Genomic DNA, 21,502 nt, shown 5'->3' with positions numbered 1-21,502 from the left:
GTTTGTCTACCATATTAGTCTCATAGCCCGAACACAATGAAAACGACGAGCTACGGACCACAGCTGTCAAATTATTTTACCACGTACTCTTATGTAGATAATTATTTTGGCGACGACCGGGCTACGAGGACGGTTGTGGTTGTGGCCAGATTAGATCTATTTCTATTTTAATGGCAACAGACAAGATTCTTCCTCTTCTTTTATGTCAGACTCATACAAATTCATGATGTCGCTGCCGCGTTCAAAGAAATCATGTCGCCATCGACAAAGCGTTTAGATAATGAAGATGACAAATTGGAAGCTGTGGTCCGTAGCTCGTCGTTTTCAATGTGTTCAGAACTTCAGCATCAACTGATTTGATTTGCTTTGCCGAAGTGCTAACAAAGCATCAGTCAATCGTCAATTATCGTAAGACGCACGATGACCATCGTATCATACATGTGTCGACGTCGCAGCAAGCAAGGTTGGTTTTTGTTGTTGAAAATCCCCATTCATGCGCAAATGAACAAATAGAAATAAAAAAAAGTTTCAAGATGTGGTAGTTTTTTAGCTTACGGTGGCTGAAGTAGTTGAAATGTAATTTAGCAAAAAAAAACGTGTTATCTATTCCACAAATTTGGCGAAGTCCGAGCACTGGCTGGTGAGAAAACCTGCTTTGCTTCGCACACAAGCGCATATGTGTGATAGTGTGAGTGCCCACCTCTGTTCTAGCGTCATCAGTCAACTTTCGCAACAAACGTGGCAAAGACGGGTTACGATTAAGTGAAATTCTTTTTTAATTTGTTATTTGTTCATGTAAAATCGTTTAAAATGACAAGGGCGCATTGCTGTTGTAATCCTTTTGAAAGAAAAGGACACAAATGTGTCACGAAAAGGTTAAAGCTTATAACCAGTAAGTGGAAAAAAAATAAATTCAGTGAATTCATAAATCGCTTCATGTGCCACTCGTGTGTAACTGAGATTTATAAAATGGGCCGGTTAAAATGTCCTCAAATTCATTCCGCAACAAAAAACAGGTAAGAAGTCGAAACTGTTTTTATTAACACATTATCAATTGAAATTAGTTTTTTAATAACTCCAATTGAAAAACTTACGTTCAAAGATATTCTACTACTATATAAAAGTAATAAAATTAATGATAGTTTGCAGTGCAACTTGTGGAATAATTTTACTTATTTCTATTTGCGGAATTTAAATTCTGTGTGTCAATTGCAGGTTTTGATTGATTTTGAAGCTAACCATAATAGTGATGCAGAGGATGACAGCGGAATTGCACATGACGACTTAATTGCAGATCCTTCTTTTGCTAATGAATCGGTCGATGAATCATTCACAGTATCAAAAATTAGTAGTTTACTCGAGCAGTTCAGGGAACCTGCCATTAAAATACAGCGACTTTCAGATTTATCTGACCACGAAAAAGAAGAGTTAAATGCGAGTCTAGAGAACATTAAAAGGAATATTATAAAGAATGGATCAAATATTGAAGAATGCAACTCAAATAATCAAATTTGCGCGTACTTTTTAACAAGCAAACGTGTCGTGCGAACAAAATTTCTGTTCTAACTATGGTTCCGGAAAATTGGAGCATTAAAATGATAAGAGACAGTATTAACGTATCACGCCGAATGACTTACCAAGCTAAAAATCAACGTGCTACGGGTGGAGTCGGTCACGACCGTCAAAAAAAAGGGTAGTCCTATAGATTCAGCCATTGTTGAAACAATTTAAAACTTTTATCGTTCTGATAATGTGAGTCGAATTATGCCTGGCGTTAAAGATTATAAATCTGTCAACAAAAATGGAATTCGATCACAAGAGCAGAAAAGATTACTGCTAGCAAATCTTGCAATTTTACCTGCGGAATTCTGTGAAAAATATCCCAAATCGAAAGTTTCGTTATCCGTCTTCGTAAAATTGCGTCCACTCCAGTGTATTTTCGTGGGTCCAAAAGGTACACACAATATATGCGTATGCAAAACGCATGAAAATTTTCGCCTCAAATTTGTGGGATTGGATAAAGAGATAAAGACCCTGACTTCTCACTGGAATGTCGAAATTGCTTTGCAAAAATAGTATGTTTGAATCCAACACCCGATTGCTTTCTGCTAAGATCTTCGGAATGTCCTAGAATGGAGAAACTTTCAAAAAATTGCCAGTCTCTCTTACAAACACGAAACATTTCTTCCATAACTTTCCAGCAATGGATTAGCACCGACAGGTAAATTACATAAAGAATAATGGAAGATTTAAATAGTCCCATGTCGATCAGTTTTATTCCATCAATTAACACTACATAAACAAATTTAAATAAAATTGTTTATATTTTGTTTGGATAAATTTTTACATTTATTTTTTTTATATTTAAATATGGGTATTAAAAATTATACTATTTCGGCTAAAAAGTCAAAAATAACTTCATGTAACAGGTGCACAATGTAAGAAGTGAAGGAGCCAAGCAAGCTGTTTCTGGCAAATCTAATGAAGGATTTATCGCTCACATTGAAGCCCGATTTCATTGCAAGATGTCAAAATCAATGGCTCACTGACCAGAAGAATAATTTAGACGATGGAGAGTATGTTGTTTGTCTGGATTTTGCTGAAGATTATACCTGTCGCGTGCAAAATTCAGTCCAATCTGAATATTGGAACACAACGCAAGCAACAATTCATCCGTATGTGATTTACTACAAAAAAAGTGTTGTTGTGGAACACACGAACACGACAGTTCTGCAGTGAATTTGTTCAATACAAAATTAATTTCGTTCATGAAGGTTAATTTTGGCCGACCAAACGTAAAAAAAATCTATTACTATTCTGATGGAGCCGGTTCTCAGTATAAAAATAAATTTAATTTTATCAACTTGCTCCATCACAAAGAAGACTTTAAAGTGGACGCCGAGTGGAACTTTTTCGCTTCAGCACACAGTAAATGTGCATGCGATGGGCTTGGAAGTGTGATCAAGCGAAACGCTTATCGTTCCAGTTTACAAAACCGAGACTCTAAGAAAATTACAGAGGCACAATCGCTTTTTGAATGGGCACGAATGTATTTCAAGTCAATACATTTTGGATTCTGCACGAAAAATGATCACGAAAACTTAAAACGCGTTACGACAAAGCAAAAACTCTAAAAAATACTCGCCAATTTCATCGTTTTGTGCCCAATGTCCAAAAGAAAATGGAATGCAAAATTTTTTCAGGACATGATGAATCCGTAATTGTACCTGTTAATTAAAATGAGTTTAGCCTGCTTCATGTTATACAACTGAAAAAAACAAATAATACCAATAAAACAATAAACTTTCATATCTGACACATGGTTTATGTTTTATTCTTAAACCGTAAATTCATACATATTAGCTGCTCCTGTACAAGCTTCCCAGTGAACACGTTGTGCGCTTAAACGGTGAGCGTGCATGGTTCACGATGCGTGCAAGCTGTGGCTGTTAATAATAAACAAAAAAGATCCAACAATTTTTTTTTTCAGAAATATTTTCTTCAATAAATGCAGTTTTCGAAAATATAAACGAAATTTCAAACACTCATTGAGAACATATTTTTAATGCAACTTCAATATTTATGATATAATTTTAAACCAAATTTTTTTTTTCTAAATTATAAAAATATTTTTTTTTAAAGCTTCAATGTCACTACGCTTACAAAAAACTTCATCAACTTTCGTCAAATACTTTAAGAGAAAATGATTTTTTAAAAAAAGATTGCTTAAAAATTAAATTGCTTATAAAAACTTCAAAAATTTAAATTTTTCAAAAAAATTCTCACAATCCATTTCACATCTATAAATCTCTCTAATTTTCACGCAAAAATGCCAACTTGACTGAAATCCGTGGCCAGAAATTTTCACCCATATACCTACATACTGTAAAAGTGTTAGGGCTGTTAACTTATCCATTAACGATTTAACTATAGTTTGAAATAGATAAGTTACGGCCCTTAACGTGTATGTTCTTGTGGTGTGATTGTACCAGCTGCTGGTGCGGGTGGTGAAATATATAACACAAACGGCAATAACGAAAATTTTTGTTATTTCCCAATTGAATGTGAAATAACACAAATTTGCTTTATTTCATTTCTCGTTGAGCAATAAGACCAACTTTTAAACTTAACAATTTGAGTAATAAGGCAAAATAGTGCACATATGTAGGTAGTCACCAAGTTACATTTGACAAAAAGTAGTACATGAACAAGTTAAATGGATGGATTTGTAAGTATGCAATTTTGAAGTGCCCAGCGTCGCGGCGGTCCGCGTTCGCACACCGCCCCGCACCGCGCCGCGTTCAACGTCGCGCTCGCGTCCCCGTCCCCTCCCCTCCTTTCGCAATTATGCACTGCTGGCATTATGACCGTTTAGAAAAAAAGAATATTAATAAAATGACACTAGTTCACTTCTGAAACTGCTTTTTAATGTCCAAGTAATTGGAATTATTGTGTATGGTGTTATTGCATGCACCCCACCCATGGTGGAATTATACCAGGTGAAGTAATATTAGAGTGGGAAGAAATATTTTGACACTGCCTTATCAGAAAATAAAGCGAGAAAGCTGTTTATTATTTCACCTGTTTATTGCGTCGTTCATCCCACCTGCTTGTACCGAGTATACGTTCAAATTTACAAGTGTTAGAGTAGGTAAAATTTTACATATTTTTGCATCACTATTTCGTACCGCATGTTCGCTTCGTCTTCGTAAACGAAATCCATATTTCGGATATAGTGAAACAAGTGATGATAATGCAGAAATTTTAACTGAAGATAAAACTCAAAACAATATTCTCTGTGTGATATGCTGCGAACAGGAACTGCAACTTTTGTTTGTTCCATGCCATGGCGGAATTATACCAGGTGAAGTAATTAGAGCGAGAAGTTAGATTTTGACATTGCCTTATTTGAAAAATTGTCTTTAGAATTTGACCATGATTCAATAATGCTGTATAATAATAATAATGTATTATTGAATCATGGAATTTGACTATAAGGCAGCCGAATGACCGAAAATACGGCGAGAAAGCTGTTTTATAACTTCACCTGTTTATTGCGCCGTGGTTCCATGCAAACATTTTACGGTTTTCCAGCAATGTTTTCAACACATTTAAAAAAGCATGCAGCTAAAATTAATGCTAAAGCGCTATGTCCAATTTGCTGAGCAGTTATTAAAGACGACTCTTATCCTATATTTGTTAGACTTTTCATAAGTAAAAATATCTTGTGAATATTACTTTCTTCATATGAATTATATCACATTTCTTGTTTAATTGTATTTTTTATACCCGAGCGCACTTTTGCACAAGGGTATTATAACTTTGTTCACATAACGGTTGTTTGTAACAGGCAAAACGAATCGAGATAGATATAGACAAATGTATACATAAATGATCAGAGTGAAAAAAGAAATCGATTAAGCGGTGACTGTCTGTCCGTCCGTCCGTCTGTCCGTCTGTGCACACGATAACTCGAGTAAAAATTGAGATATCTTAACGAAACTTGGTACGTGCACTTCTTTCGGGCGTAGGACGGATGGTATTGAAAATGGGCAAAATAGGACAATAACCACGCCTACCTCCCATATAACGGTAATTTTCAGAAATACGAAAACTGCGATATTTTAGTAACTACTGAAGATAATTCACTCAAAATTTATATTTACAATGAGTTTTAGACGAAAAATAAGAATATTAAAAAATTTTGGCAAATGGGCGTAGCCACGCCTACTTATTTCTTCCAAACTTGGCACAGTTGTTGGCCCTGGTACAGAATACCAAATGGCCGAAAATTTTTAAAATCGGAGAATAACCACGCCCACATCCCATATAACGGTAATTTCGAGAAATACGAAATCCTTGATAAATCAGTAAATATTAAAGCTAATTTATTCAAAATCGATGCTTGCAGCAATTCTTTACCAAGAAATACGTTTATGATAAAATTTTGGAAAATGGGCGTGGCACCGCCCACTTATGATCACATATATTTATCTCGGTAACCGTTCTACCAATTTGTAACTCGGTACGGTTATTGTGCTTGCCACAAAACAATGAAAATTATTGAAATCGGACTAAAATTACGCCTACTTTTCATATAACGGTAAATTACAGAAATGCTTGAAATTTCGATAACTCAAAATTTAAGGGCGCTAATTTACTCAATTAATCGCCCTCAAATAATACTCACAATAATCTCTTAAAATAAGATTATTATGGAATTTTAGAAAATGGGCGTGGTAGCGCCCACTTATAGCTGTATAACTTTATCCTATCAAGTATAACTGTACATACTTAGGGAGTTCACAAGTCGTGCTATTTGTCATATTTGCTCTTTTGTACTATTATTTTAGAACAGTTGTAAAATGAAACTTGTGAGCATCCCATACTTTTTCGTGTGCTATTGTACAATATTTTAACAATTATATTTGACAAAATCAAAATTATTAAAACAGCTTTAGAAAGTTTCTAATGCCCAGAAGAAGCGAGAAAAGCAAATTAATGGCTGCGATTTGTGAGAAGTACGCGCAGGACGCAACGATGGAAGGAAGTGAGTCGTCAAATAAGTCATTTATGAGTTTTTATACCCGAGCGCACTTGTGCACAAGGGTATTATAACTTTGTTCACATAACGGTTGTTTGTAACAGGCAAAACGAATCGAGATAGATATAGACAAATGTATACATAAATGATCAGAATGAAAAAAGAAATCGATTAAGCGGTGACTGTCTGTCCGTCCGTCCGTCCGTCTGTCCGTCTGTGCACACGATAACTCAGGTAAAAATTGAGATATCTTAACGAAACTTGGTACGTGCACTTCTTTTGGGCGTAGGACGGATGTTATTGAAAATGGGCAAAATAGGACAATAACCACGCCTACCTCCCATATAACGGTAATTTTCAGAAATACGAAAACTGCGATATTTTAGTAACTACTGAAGATAATTCACTCAAAATTGATATTTATAATAAATTTTAGACGAAAAATAAGAATATTAACATTTTTTTGAAAATGGGCTTAGCCACGCCCACTTATGGTTACATGTGTATATCTTGGTAACCGCTGCATCAATTTATTCCAAACTTGGCACAGTTGTTGGCCCTGGTACAGCATACCAAATGGCCGAAAATTATTAAAAACGGACAATAACCACGGCCACATCCCATATAACGGTAATTTAGAGAAATACGATATCCTCGATAAATCAGTAAATATTAAAGCTAATTTATTCAAAATGATGGTTGCAAAAATTCTTTGCCAGGAAATACGTTTATGATAAAATTTTGGAAAATGGGCGTGGCACCGCCCACTTATGATCACGTATATGTATCTCGCTAACCGTTCTAGCAATTTGTACCAAACTCGGTATGGTTATTGTGCTTGCCACATAAAAGTAAACCATTGAAAATTGTTGAAATCGGACTAAAATTACGGCCGCTTTTCATATAACGGTAAATTTCAGAAATGCTTGAAATTTCAATATTTTGAAATTTAAGGACGCTAGTTTACTTAAAATTTATACACGCCGGCTTATCATGTAGCGGTAGCTTTCGGACAGGTGGAAAACATATATTTAATACTTGCGCCGGGTATTTAATGTTCGGCTCCGCCCGAACTTAGACTTTCTTACTTGTTTTTAATAAACAAAGTTATTTTTCCTTCTGGTCAGTAAACTGTTTTTGTTACAAATAGTTAGTCTGTTCCAATAGCAGTCCGGCTAACAGGATTTAATCAGAACTTACAGGAAGTCGGTCCTATTGACATAAAACCTGTAAGTGGGAAAACATTTGAGAGAGTAACTGAGCACTTGTTCCTAGTCAGAAGTTACAGGATTTATTCCGGTGTTTTTTTCCTGTAAGTTTATGAAAAGTGTCAAACGATCAGCTGATTTGCATGTGCAAGCAAAAACAAACAGCGGTGAAAGCAAAGAACCTTATATTTGTAAAAAAAATGGAGGTAAACAACGAAATATTTGAATATGTACACATTTTAATAATTAGTTAGTGATATTTCAGCCAAATCAGTGTTGTACAAATGACATGTAAACAAACCGACTGACGTTTTTACAGGAAAGAGTGCTTTTTGCGTTCCTATGCACTGCTGCATATGTTCTCCTTTTACTCTCATTTGAGAGCGTAAAATTGTAGTTTGCCAGTTCCACAGGTTTTAGTCCGAAGTTTAAAGGAACAGACTATGTATAAATAAGCAATGGGAAATAAGGCAAAATTCTCTCACACTCTGATTTTGGTATTATTTCCCATTTAAAAGTGAAATAAAGCAAATTTTGCGTTATTGCCGTTTGTGTTATTTCATCCCAGCCCTGGAATGTGACTTCAACCCTAAGTCGGACAAATTTTTTTTGGACCACTATACCTTCTAGATACATATGAACAAATTGTTAATTTTCTAGAAACTATTTTAAAACTGTAACATGATTTATTACAGACGAGAAAGTGCTACAAAGCGGACTTTGTGTATCCGGACAAACTATTTGCGGTGCAATTAAGCGAGTTCGACAATTAGAAGATCAATGTAAAAGCATTATTGTTAACATCGGATCTGTGGATATTATGAAGGGCCGTCCGTTAGTGCAAATAGAGCATGACTTCCGTGAGCTCATCAACTTAATGTTCAAAAAAGGGTACACCCCGATTTTAACGACGTTGGCCCCACTTGCGAACTTTGCACACGACAAACAAGTTAAAACTAAGTTGGAACGTTTTAACCAATTCATCAAAAAAGAGGGGAAGTTTTTGGTTGTAATGGATATATGGGCTTGCTTGGTAAATGAACGAAGTCACATACTATTCGATTGTTTCCAAAAGTAAGTAATTAACCTGCAGAAATTATTTATTTTCTATCTAGAATAAAATTCCGTCCAATTTTTCTATGCAGCGAGCCAAGAATGGTGACGGGTACATCAGAACCGTACGTATTTTGGAACAAAATTGGTCGCCAACGAGTTTTACAATTGATAGAGTCCAAATTGGAGTATTAGCAATTATACAAAAATTTTTACATGTCTGGCCAGCATCTAATGAAACGTATCTAAGTATTTGTGTATGGGAATTATGTTATTTCTGAAATGTATTACGATTTTAACCTGTTGTTTGTTATATATGTTATTATTGACATGTGTATACTTCGCAATTGTAAATTTAGATTTTAAAACGACTAGAAGTTAATAACGGTGTAAATTATAAGGTCGACCAAAATTTTAATTGTACGTAGAGTGCATCAATTCCTTCAACGACGTCATTGAAATCTAGAAGTATATTAAGTACTTCAAAAGCTTTATTCTAATGTATAAATGTGCACGTTATATATTAATGAATAGAATTTTTGAAAGTGGTGTTAAATTCTTAACTCGCTAATCCTGCAGAAAATGTAATAAATCTACGTTTTGCAAAATCAATACCGGTGTTGATTTTTCTAAAAATGTAGAATATTTTCTTCTGGGTAGTTAACTGGTTTATTTAAGCTTAGTATTAAAGCGTATTACTATATACAAATATTGAAGCGTAAACATTTAAGCTTAGATATTAACTAAGAGAAAATATTTGTATACATAAATATGTGCATATTATATATTGTACAATCTGAGGAAATATGAACGAGCCAAATATGTATCTATGTATGTACATATGTATGTATGTACATACATTTATACTTATATATATAAGTATAATTAGCACTAAAATTCTTTACAATAATACTTCTCTGAAGTTTAGAGTTTCCCAGCGCAATTGTACTATACACGCAAGACACTTTCATACACACATACGTCTAGAAGATATTAAAACAATTTATTTGTAAATTTATATATAATGTATTTATTTCCTTTGGGATAAGTCTTTCGTTATTAATGTGATTGTATGCCAACAATAAAATGCTAAAATATGCAAAAGGAAAAACGCTTTACTAATGGTGGCTATTAGTGTTTATTGTTCGCGCAGCATACATAAATGCAAAAATTTCAAAATAGTCTAGTCAGTATAGGAAATGAAATTGCAAAAAAAATTACGAAAATTTCAAGGCGGTATTCGTGTGATTTGTGAAGCTTAAATTTAACACCCTTATTCTAGAACAAGAATTTTCGTAATTCGTAATTCGTAGCTAAACAAAAACATATATATGTACTGTACGTACATATACTCATAAATATTGAATTCAATAGACCGGTCTTGTGTCGTCTACAAAGGTGTACCGTGCGCTCATTTACCGGTTGCACATAGTGATGCATTACAAGTTCCAAATCATCCATCCGAACTCGAAACTGTCTATGATTGCAAACAGTCTATGGCAACGCCATTACCACTTGATGGATCTGATTACATTCCGATTGAAAACAATTTACCGCCTTTCATATCCCAAGAAAACCTAAACACCATGGTGCGTAAATTAAATCTCTCCCATAACAACGCAATGATTTTGGCATCAGAACTGAAAAGCGTGAATGTTTTAGCACCAGGAGTAAAAATAGCGGCCTACAAACATAGACAAGATCCGTTTATGCCATATTTCAAGTTATCGGAAGATGGCACTCAGCCTTATTGCATTGATGTTGCAGGTTTGATGAATGAAATGGGAATTACTGACTATAAACCCGAACAATGGCGTCTCTTTATTGACGCATTAAAGGGAAGTTTCAAAGCAGTCTTGCTTTATCGCGATAGTAGCAAGAAACCTGTTCCCATCTTGTATGCGGTTGGAATAAAGGAATCATACGAAACAATGCAATTAATCTTAGATTGTATCAAGTACGAAGAGCACAGGTGGCGCGTGAACTGTGATTTTAAAGTTCTCTCACTACTATCAGGCATGCAAACGGGCTACACTAAATACTGTTGTTTGTTCTGTCATTGGGATAGTAGAGCCAAATGCAATCACTATACCAAATGTGATTGGCCAAAAAGAAAGGAACAATCGATTGGCCAATTCAATATAGTTTACGAACCCTTAATAGCGCTTAATAAAATCATGCTTCCCCATTTACATATCTAACTTGGTGTTGTTAAGAATTACATCAAAAAGTTGGTTAGAGTCAACGAAACTGCATTCCTATATTTGAACAATAATGCCTTTCCAAAACTTTCCGTTGAAAAAATCCGTGAAGGTAGTTTTTTGATTGTATATGAGTTAATGAAGGATCAAGGCTTCTTGGAAATTCTTGATGGCACAGCAGCCGTTGCATGGGTGCGGTTCGAGCTTTAATTAAACACGTTCTGTGTTAAAATCGTTCATCAGAATATGCCATTTTTATTGCGAACGTGATGGAATCTTTTCACGCCTTTGATGTGCACATGTCGCTTAAAATCCACATGCCAAACAGTCACTTTGACTTTTACGAGCAACAGCTTACAACAGAAACCGACGAGGTAGGAGAGAGATTTCACCAATCCATTATGTGTTTTGAGGACCAATTCCCTGGAAAACGATTGAATTCAATGTTGGCGGACTTTTGCTGGTCGATCGCAGGAGGCAAAGGATATTAAAAAAATCATTGGAGCAATACAAACTAGCAACATATGCCAAAACGGGATTGAAGAGAACCCAAATTTAGGTCCAAATAGTATATAAACTAATATTTTAAAAAAATATTACGAAATAAAATATGAGTTGTAACGCAAACCCACATATCTGAACAATCAGTTGTATGGGAGCTATATGTTATAGTGAACCGATTTCCATGATTTTCAGAAATAGCTAAGGTAATATCAAAATACAGTCACGTGCAAAATTTTAGTAAAATAACCTTAAAACTGAGGTAATTATTAACAAAAAACCTAAAGTTTAAGCAGATTTTTAAGCACCGTTACCTCGAAAACTAGAGCCAATCTGAAAAAACGTAGCACGCCATTGAATTTAAAAGTTCCCAGTTAAGTAAGATCGGTTATGAAAACTGTTGCCCAGAAAAAAATTCAAAACCTGAGCAGAACCTGAGTTTTAAACGACGAAAAATTCACTTTCAGAACTCTAAAACTTCCCCCCTAAATATCTCAAAATTTTGATGTTTTACGGATTTTCTGAAAACGCCATCATAATCTAGAGGCCAAAATTAAGTTTACGTGCTTGGCCGTTTAGCTGTGATATTTCAAAACCCACTCAAAACCCTCAATTACGAACGGCGAATCAACCTGTTTACACAAAAAATTCGTGATTCACTTTGCATCTCTGATTCTTGTTCTTTGCTTTTGTTTAATGTGTTGTTTATTGTGTATTTCAAGGATGTGGCAAGTTGGTGTCCTTGTCGCGGGGCCAGATCTTAAGTGATGACATGGGGGCCCTGAGAGGCTGAGAGGGATGCTCCGCATGGGAACCTGTGCTTACACAGATTCCTATGTGGAGATTACCGTACCAACAAACTTAGGGTGTTCCACATTGCGGGGCTACGGGTGTCACAATCCCGGGTACCCCAGTCAAAGGCTACCAATTCTGAGTCGGTTGGAGGCTCAATTGGAAGAAGAGTCTTCGGCTTTCGAAAGTCATACCAAAGACTTTAAAAAAGGTACCGCGGGCGAACAGATGCCCCTGGAGTGTGTTCGTTGGCTAGATAAGCAAAGCCAGTGAGACGAACAAGGCCAAAAGACAGGCCAGATGCACATGTAAGATCGTACAGCTGGTAAGATTTGCAAGGAAGAATGTGGCTCGTCAAGCTACTCGAGCGGGTGTAGAAAACCGGAAAAGGAGCAACTCCATGCCTATTGTCCACCCGGGCTGGAAAGTGCTCCCCAGTAAGGCCAGTAAGACCTGTGAGGTTAGCGAGACGAGCAGAATGAACGAGGTGGGTCAAGTGACTCGAACAAGGGTTAAAAGTCGATTTTCACTCCGGACGGGACATCCTGGGGTGGAATGAGATCAGTAAGTCTTGCGAGAGGAGGGAGACGAGCTGGATGAAAATGTTGAGAAAACTGTGGAAAATGTTGGAAGCGTGGAAAACGTTGGATACGTGGAGAAACGTTGAAAATGTTGTAAAACACGGTGTAAATTTTGTGGTGAACCGTGGAAATTGGTGAATATGTGGAAGTAAAAAGCAGATCTTACTAGTTTTGGGGTTAAGCATGTGTTTCTGGTATGTTTAGTGACGTGACTCGAGCTACTCAAGCAAGTCTGGCTGGCGAGCACTACTCCAGTCTGTTCAGTGAGGTACGGCCCTTCGGGGAGTATCGCGGGGGCTGTGGTTTAATACCCGAATGCGGAAGAACTCCCAAGGGTTCGATGTGGAGTTGTAGTGCAACAGGGTGCCGGGACACGAAGAACGGCAGAGATTTTTAGGTAGATTTCGGCCTCACCAAGGTGGTAAGGTGTCCTCCCACACTGCCTTTGGTACTGATATGCTTGGGGATGTGTGTAGTCTATGAGTTTTGACAGCCGTATCGACAAAAATTAGAGAAGACAACGATTTGTTCTTGATTCGCATGGTGATTGGATCTGAATCACCAACGAATGAAGCGATTCGCTCTCAAAATTTTGTATGGCGAATTACGTGATTCGGCTCGTAATTAAGGCGCCAATAACGAGTGAGAGAGCGAATTACGAATGCGAGAGCGAATCACTTGTCGCTGAAACATCATTTAACGCTTAAACGTGTGAGGTACAAGTGTTTGTCAGTGTTGCCATTTTGGTGCTTTTGGAGCTAGATTTATGTAGCTCTTTATTCTTCTATTTATCTCCGAAAATTGTGCTTTAGCTCCAACCTATTTTTTCAGCTCTCTTCAAAATTATCTAGCACCTTTTTAGCTCCAGAAAGTTTTAGTTGTATTTGGTAATACATTAAAATTAAAAATCTGTAATTTCATTGTACAAGTGTTGACTAAAATTTATTTGGCTTTGCTGATCTCAGGTTATTCTCGATAACTACCTTCATGTTATTCTTTTTCGAGTAATGCTTAGATACGTTCCATTCCCTTCCATGTTATTCTATTTCGAGTAATGCTTAGAAACGTTCCATTCCTAAAGCAGGTAAGCAAATGGAAAATGGGCAAGTAAAGCTACGACCGCACTAAGTGACGCGACACTGCAGCGGCACTACACTACACGGCGCGACACTTTTTGGTATACCGCACTAAAACTGCAGCGGCACGACACTTGGCTGCAAAATTTTTAATTTGTTTGTGTCAAAACCTTCAAACAAGATGGATGCCAGTGACGCTGATGTAATGTCAATGCCTTTTATTTTTCTTGGCGAATTATTCTCATATGTTATGTTTCATTACATAAAACTTTCTTCTTGAATGAATGTTGTTCCGCTGGGTATACCGCACAATGCGGCACCGGAACTGCGCGACACAACGCGGCGCGACATTTTTTCCCTAGTTAGTCAACTTTTCCGCGCAGCATCACGTCGCGTAGCTCCGCTACAGCGTAGTGCCGTATCCTCCATACGAATCCATACAAAGAATATTTTTCCGCGCTGTGTTGTGATGTGTCGCGTCGCCTAGTGCGGTCGTACCTTAAGTCGATTAAGTTTCTACAACGAGCGCGGGAGCACACAAACTATACCGGGCAGTAACTCGAGCCTTTATAAGCTCCGACGGTGTATTCTCTGTCAGGCGGCCACATAACTTCTGCTTCCGTGGATATTGCAACACACGGAATACATATATGTAATAATGCAGCTATAGGAGCCACCTCATACCACAGAATTTATCGGCCGCCTATTTAAATAGTAGGGCTCGCTTGAAGTATGTACTTGAAGATGTATGGAGGTGCGCACACTACACCAACTTAATCGCTCCGACCAATTAGTTATGGTGCAATGGAAAAACTAGCAAGCCCAACTAAATCTGCGGCCGATAAAATCCGTGGTGTGCGATGGATCTACAACATTATAAACAAGAAATACTGCAGTCAAATTTTCGTTTTAGGGTTTTTATTCATGTGATTAGCAGTGGCAAGAATGTATGTATAAAAATGGTGTGAAAAATTTATAGCAATTCATCAATTGAGAACGGTTGGGCGGTTTTGGCTAAAAATTTCTCTTTGTTGTTCGCAACTGTCAGGAAAAGGTTTTTACGAAAGAAAATTTCGGGAAATCCCTCCGGGAAAATCGGAAAAATCGAAAATTGTGTTTTTTTGTATGGAATTTTGTGTGCAATTCCTTCTGAATGGCTTCTTCTTCTTTTTTGGCGCTGTAACCGCCTAAGTGATTTTGGCCGAGTTCAGCAAAACACGCCAGTCATTTCTTTTCTGTGCCAACTTACGCCAATTGGAAACGCCAAGTGAAGCCAAATCCTTCTCCACCTGATCTTTCCATCGCAGTGGGGGCCTCCCTCTTCCTCTGCTACCACCAGCGGGTTCCGAGTTGAATACTTTCAGAGCTGGAGCGTCGGTGTCCATTCGAAAGATATAACAAAGCCAGCGGAGCCGCCATATTTTATTTCGCTGCACTATGTCCATATCGTTGTAAAGCTCATACAGCTCATCGTTCCATCGTCTGCGGTACTCGCCGTCGCCAACGCGTAAAGGCCCGTAAATCTTCATGTCTTTCAATATCTTTCTCTCAAACACTCCAAGAGCCGCCTCATCGGATGTTGTCATTGTCCATGCTTCTGCGCCATATACCAGCACGGGCATGATGAGTGACTTATGGAGCGTGGTTTTAGAGGACTTTACTCCTGAATTGCCTACTCAGTCCAAAGTAGCACTTATTGGCAAGAGTGATTCTGCGTTGGATTTCAATGCTGACATTATTATCGGTGTTAATGCTGGTTCCCAAGTAATCGAAATTCTCTACTTTCTCGAAACTGAAACTGTCAACAGTAACGCGGGTGCCAGGGCGCGAATGGGCTGACTGTTTGTTTGATGAAAGGAGATACTTCGTCTTGTAGTCGTTTACCACCAGACCCATTCGCTTTGCTTCCCTATCCAACTTGGAAAAGGCAGAACAGACTTCGCGGTTTTTGTTACCGCTGATGTCGCTGTCATCGGCATAGGCCAGCAATTGCACGCTCTTGTAGTAAATTGTTCCTGAGCGGTTCAGTTCTGCAGCTCTTAATATATTCTCCAACATCAGATTACAGAAGTCACATGAAAGGGAGTCGCCCTGTCTGAAACCCCGTTTTGTGGCGAACGGCTCGGAGAGGTCCTTCCCAATTCTAACGGAGCTGGTGGTATTGCTCAACGTCATTTTACACAGCCGTATGAGTTTTGAGGGGATGCCAAATTCAGACGTAGTGGCGTATAGGCAACTCCTTTTAGTGCTGTCAAAAACGGCTTTAAAATCGACAAATTGGTGGTGAGTGTTGATCCTTTTCTGGCGGGTCTTTTCCAAGATTTGGCGTATTGTGAATACCTGGTGTATGGTGGATTTGCAAGGTCTAAAGTCACACTGATAAGGCCCAATCAGTTCATTGACGGTGGGCTTCATTCTTTCACACAATACGCTCGATAAGACCTTGTAACCTATGCTTAGAAGGCTGATCCCGCGGTAGTTGGCGTGAATGGCGGGGTCACCTTTCTTGTGCATTGGGCAGAGCACACTTAAATTCCAGTCGTCGGGCATGCGTTCATCTGACCATATTCTACACAAGAGTTGATGCATGCACCTTATCAACTCCTCGCCGCCGTAGAATAGCTCAGCTGGCAGGCTGTCAGCTCCAGCGCCTTTGTTGGTTTTCAGCCGCGTTATTGCTATACGTACCTCGTCATAGTCAGGCGGTGAAACGTCGACTCCATCATAATCGACTGCGGGTTCTTCTTCTCCGCAACTTTCCGTGCTGCTACTATTTAGCAGTTTTTTAGACCATCAGTCTAAATGTTCCCACAAAATAATGTCCAGCCCTAATATTCTGACACATTAGGGATCCGCCCTAATGTAGGCATATGTAGACACAAATACATACATATACATATACGCGCTGACACTATTATTCCGGCCGTTAACTATTATATCCCGCCGGACAGCGAACTTTCGTTAAGTTTCCCCTTGAAGCGGTAGCTAACGGTCTAAAGTAAAATTCAGTAAATCCTTTACTTCACTTCTTTTTGGAAGACCAAAGCGGAAGCATCGCAGCTACCAGGCCTCTTCAGTACAGGTAATCTCATAGTCACGAGAAGGAAATATTCTTAGTTGTTCAAATAATTTGACGTCAATAAATATTACAAAATACTAATCCAATTGCGTTTTATATCTTTTCTATTAATAATAATAATAGATTGGCACTTACACATATGTTAGTGTTTGGCGAAGCTTCTCCTCCTTTTCTATTATCTTCAATAAAACCACGGGTGCGCTCATTCGAAATCCCTGCGGCGCAACTGGGTTTCTTCATGGTCCATCGGAACCGAGATTTTTAATACACTCCACATTGAAAGTACCAGCACAACACACAGAGCTTCAACAACGAGCGATTTTTGTTAACCACATCAGCAACCACGGCTTTTTATAACACCAACGCTTTTTATCCCTGCGCCAGCGAAATTGCCAGTGATTCAGTCAGCTGTGCCACAAACCAGCCAACCGGCAACTACAGCACCAACAAACTCAAACACAACCACACTCAGCTTTCTTGCTACGACACCTAAATTTGCCAGGACACCAACGAGCACTACAACCACCAAACACCAATCACTTCTAATTCAAGCTCCGTGGTTATAATTTCAATTGCACTTGTTAGAAAATTGCTAAAAAAAAACGTTTTTAAATTCAATGCGCGTGTGCTAACTAGAATCTCGCGAGTGTTTAAACTGAAAATATACAATTGGAGCATTTAATTTTGAAACCACACTGTTAATAATTGAGGTTAGTCTGTCCGTCCACAAGTGACAACAGCGAACAGGTGTTCTTGCAACATTAACATATACACACACAGTGTCACACAGTACTCGTTGGTTTGCTACACATTTTTTTAGAGTCTTGGTTCAAATTGCGTCCGCGAACGGCAACCAAAAAATAATTGCACTTTGCAAACACGCGTATATATACACTCACAGCAGTGATCCGTATCACATAATATTGTTAATGAAGAATTTCGATTTTGTTTAAATTCACAGTCCATAATCATAATCTTCATTTTTCTGATCGTTTTTCCACTTCACCTTTTATTTGGGTTAAATTCTTTTGTATATTTGCGAACACTTTGTCACTGTTTCGAGGATACATAACCTCTAAATTTTATTATTTGCATTGAACCAATAGTAGATTTTCACTAAATCACTACGCATAAGCGATTCAACTCCGTATAATATTGCACATTTTTTTAACATATATATTTGCTGCGTACGTTGCATACATCAAAGTGGTAAATCTGTATATTAAAATTTGCTGCGTACGTTGCACACATCACGATTTTACCACGTTTATTATTTACGCCTTATTGCGTACCTTGCATAGCTTATCAAAGCGCGTAGATATTAGTATGCATTGTTGGGTGGCGAGTGGTATGAAAGGCGCAACATTTTGATGAGTTGCTCGGCAACTTGTTTGTTTGGAGAAAAACAATATTGATCGTATAAAGGCAGCTTTAGGTGAATACGATCCACAAAACGAATTACGTTAGGAAGAATGAAGCGCAATCTGAAAATGAGAAAAAGGTTACGAAAAAATCGAACAAAAGCATATGTAATATGAAAATATATTGATTTGATACCACTACGTTCGATACGTTACACGATGCCCCGAAGCCGACAGAAGATGCCTTGTTTTTTTGGGATCGAGCAAACGGTCGCAGTTTTAAATATGCCTGTGGCACGGGGCAGCATTTTTTTTCGTTTGTTGGAAAAGCATACGTATGTATGTGCATATGCCAGATTTTTGGTTGCCATGCTATACAAAGATGCCAATGGCAAACACCATATCACCCCAGTGTAGGTAATCCGTGGGTTCCTTCTGCAGTTGGTAGCAAAATTATTTTGTTGTATACTTCCACACAAAGTGCATTCATCGCCTTCCTGGAAATTGAACAATTATAAGAATATGGTAAAATATTTGTAGTGCTACATATACTCACGAAACCGCGTGGCCATTCACTAAATAACCCAACCTTTGTTAATGGAAAACAACCTTTTTGTGGAATCTATGTAGATACAAAAGTTCCACATAAAGCACCTCATAAGCAGCGAACAATGATGGACAACTTTCCAACAGTTCGCTGTATCAACATGGGTGGACCATACTAACGATAATTTTTGTAATTCAATCTGTAATAACTGGCCAGGCTTACATAAAAATATGAATATTCTGCAATTCAATTGTTAATTACTGGCCATGCTTATATGAAAATACTTTTTCATTAAAAAGCCCAAAAAACTTTATTTACAGATTTAAAATTTTTAATATAAAATACAAAGGTAAATATGACATTCCGTTCCAAATATAAGATATGAATAACGAAATCATGCCCAGTAGGATGTTAACCTTTTTGGGGGGCAGGCCACATTATTGGCTGTGAAACTGTCAGAAAGATGGTAAAGCACTATTAGCATATAACATTAAAGAGAAAGGAAATACAAATTTAAATTATACTCTCGAAATTAGTGGCGGTGGGCACTTTCCACGATTTATGGCCGAGAATAAAAAAAGTACGATTTTACTAACACCGGTTTTTTACCTCATGAGTGGGCAACTTGCTCGGCAACTTGCTTGGGCAACTTGCTTGTTTGGAGAAAAAAAATATTGATCGTGTAAAGGCAGGCATACGATCCACAAAACGATTTTCGTAGCTAATTTACGTTCAGTATACTATGTTCACACAAATTAATCTTATGTATATATATATAATGCCAAGTTCACACCCACCGAATTACGCGTTTGCACTCATCAAAATGTTGCGCCTTTCATACCACTCGCCACCCAACAATAGATCTACATGGGTACATATACAAACAAAACTATGACATAATTTCAGAAGGAAACATGCCTTATGTCACTGCCTGGAGGAAAAAGACTGAGCTATGCAGCCGCCGTTATCCGCAGCCGTGCCACCTATGCGAAGCGAATCACCCTATTAGGCTCTGCCCAATCTATCGAGAAAATCCCCTGAGGAGAGATTACGGGAAGGACTACTGGGCCGCTTCTGCGCTAATTGCCTCGCGATGACGCCCCAGCTTAAAAACTGCACGAGCGAGGGAAGATGCCGCCGATGTGGTGAAAAACATCACTCGACGCTGCATTTGGACGAGCCCGAAAGTACGCCTAGAAAATCATGGGCACAACAGGTGGAGGAAGAGGAGGATGGCAGTTCAGACGGGGCGCTCTTCATCACACGCCTAGAAAATCATGTGCACAACAGGTGGCGGAGGAAGAAGAAGGCTGTTCCGACGATGCGCTCTCGATAATTGCGTCCGGTTCTGGAAGGAAAACGGGACCTTTCCGTCCAGAAGCCGAGGAAAGCGGACCAATAGAGCCGGCAGCGGAGGCTCGGTCTCTCCGCGCTCTCACCGAAGGGGTATCGGAAACTAGGACTTTCCGACCCCTGTTGCAACATGAGCGGAATCGGATGCGCGGAGCGGAAATTAGGCCTCTTCGCCCGCGTAGATCAAACCGCAAGTCCTCACGGCGCATACGCATGGAAGATGGACTGGCGACTCGGTCTCGCCAGGTATTCAAACCACGTGCATTCCGAAACGGAACGTTTGGCCATACGCTACGACCCATGGTCCCCATCGCTTCAACGGCCATGGTGAAAGTCGAGGCTGGAGGGCGGCTACATTTAGTTCGTGCCCTCATCTATGTATGCGCTAGCCGATCCATAATTTCGTCTTATTTAGCCAGAGAGTTGCGTTTGGATGAAACGCGCATGGGCGGAGAAAAGGGCTGCCTTTTGCGACTCAGGGGAAAGCATGGGAAAAATAATCGCATTGTGACTCAGGCCGTTCTCTCGCCGCACTTCAATCGCGTTACCCCATCCAGCAGTGTAGACCACGCAATAGCTGAGCCATATGCGCACATACGACTAGCAGACCCAAGATTTTATGGCTCATCACCGATTCGTTTAATACTCGGTGCCGACGTCTACGCAGACATTATTCTGCCTGGGACTCTGCCCACATCCGTCGGACCACTTTTAGCTCAGAGTACCATCTTTGGATGGGTCCTCTCGGGCGTATAAAGAGCCTGACTTGTAATTAATTGCCATTTTGCTTGGATTTACGTTATTTTCATTTGAATTATTATTTTTTTAAATGAAGTGCATTGAATTGTAACCACTATTGTACCTTTAATTCTCCCCTTTTTTATAGCAATTTAGGAAGAAGAAAGACGAAGCTCATAGCGATGACTGTCGCAGTGGTTACCTGATGCTGAACAAAACTGTTTTTTCTAAAAAACTTTACCTATTACTATATAAGACAACAGAGAGAGCTTGGTGGCTGAAACGCGTCCAAATTCTTAGATTTCCTTATCACAAGTGGGCCGGAATATTTAGACCATCAGTCTAAATATTCCCACAAAATAATGTCCAGCCCTACTATTCTGACACATTAGGGATCCGCCCTAATGTAGGCATATTGTAACGTAGCAATTCACTACGAAACAATAGTACACAGCACGTTGGAGTACA

General features: G+C 38.6%; 2 protein-coding genes and 1 long non-coding RNA gene across 4 annotated transcripts; 2 read left to right on the top strand and 1 right to left on the bottom strand.

Annotated features, from left to right (window-relative positions):
- Positions 1–445: 445 nt before the first annotated feature.
- On the top strand, positions 446–3,468 carry LOC118747765. 2 transcript variants are annotated; one of them, XR_004993982.1, is made up of 3 exons: positions 446–1,016; positions 1,216–2,221; positions 2,407–3,468. XR_004993982.1 is itself a non-coding variant. In XM_036481894.1 (2 exons), exons 1-2 carry the CDS (start codon positions 984–986, stop codon positions 1,564–1,566), a joined length of 384 nt encoding a protein of 127 aa, XP_036337787.1. In that variant the 5' UTR covers positions 446–983; the 3' UTR covers positions 1,567–2,286. The 2 variants fall into 2 exon arrangements, 1 of the variants encoding a protein (XP_036337787.1); XM_036481894.1 differs by lacking the exon at positions 2,407–3,468 and having other exon boundaries at positions 1,216–2,286.
- A 4,979-nt stretch (positions 3,469–8,447) lies between these two features.
- LOC118747757 (maternal effect protein oskar) lies at positions 8,448–9,789 on the top strand (the record flags this gene model as incomplete). Its single annotated transcript, XM_036481885.1, is given in 2 exon segments — positions 8,448–8,826; positions 8,898–9,789. Coding segments are annotated over 2 exon segments (482 nt in total), but the record flags the coding sequence as incomplete, so codon positions are not given.
- A 7,307-nt stretch (positions 9,790–17,096) lies between these two features.
- On the bottom strand, positions 17,097–18,971 carry LOC118747750. Its single transcript, XR_004993979.1, has 3 exons — positions 18,953–18,971; positions 18,593–18,893; positions 17,097–18,519 (listed from the first exon to the last, which is right to left on the bottom strand). It is a non-coding gene; the product is annotated as an uncharacterized LOC118747750 (long non-coding RNA).
- Positions 18,972–21,502: the final 2,531 nt, after the last annotated feature.

Source organism: Rhagoletis pomonella, unplaced genomic scaffold, assembly GCF_013731165.1.
Source record: "Rhagoletis pomonella isolate Grant_MI unplaced genomic scaffold, Rhpom_1.0 Rhpom_scaffold_00001, whole genome shotgun sequence".
Classification (NCBI taxonomy): domain Eukaryota; kingdom Metazoa; phylum Arthropoda; class Insecta; order Diptera; family Tephritidae; genus Rhagoletis; species Rhagoletis pomonella.
The sequence above is the reverse complement of the archived record's forward strand: the minus strand, read 5'-3'. Positions and strand labels throughout refer to the sequence as shown.

What these genes read in the sequence shown, in the direction of transcription:
- LOC118747765 (XM_036481894.1), top strand. Translation starts at nt 984, where the DNA reads ATGTCCTCAAATTCATTCCGCAACAAAAAACAG. An exon ending in CATTCCGCAACAAAAAACAG is followed by an intron (nt 1,017 to 1,215) that starts GTAAGAAGTCGA and finishes TGTCAATTGCAG; the next exon opens with GTTTTGATTGATTTTGAAGC.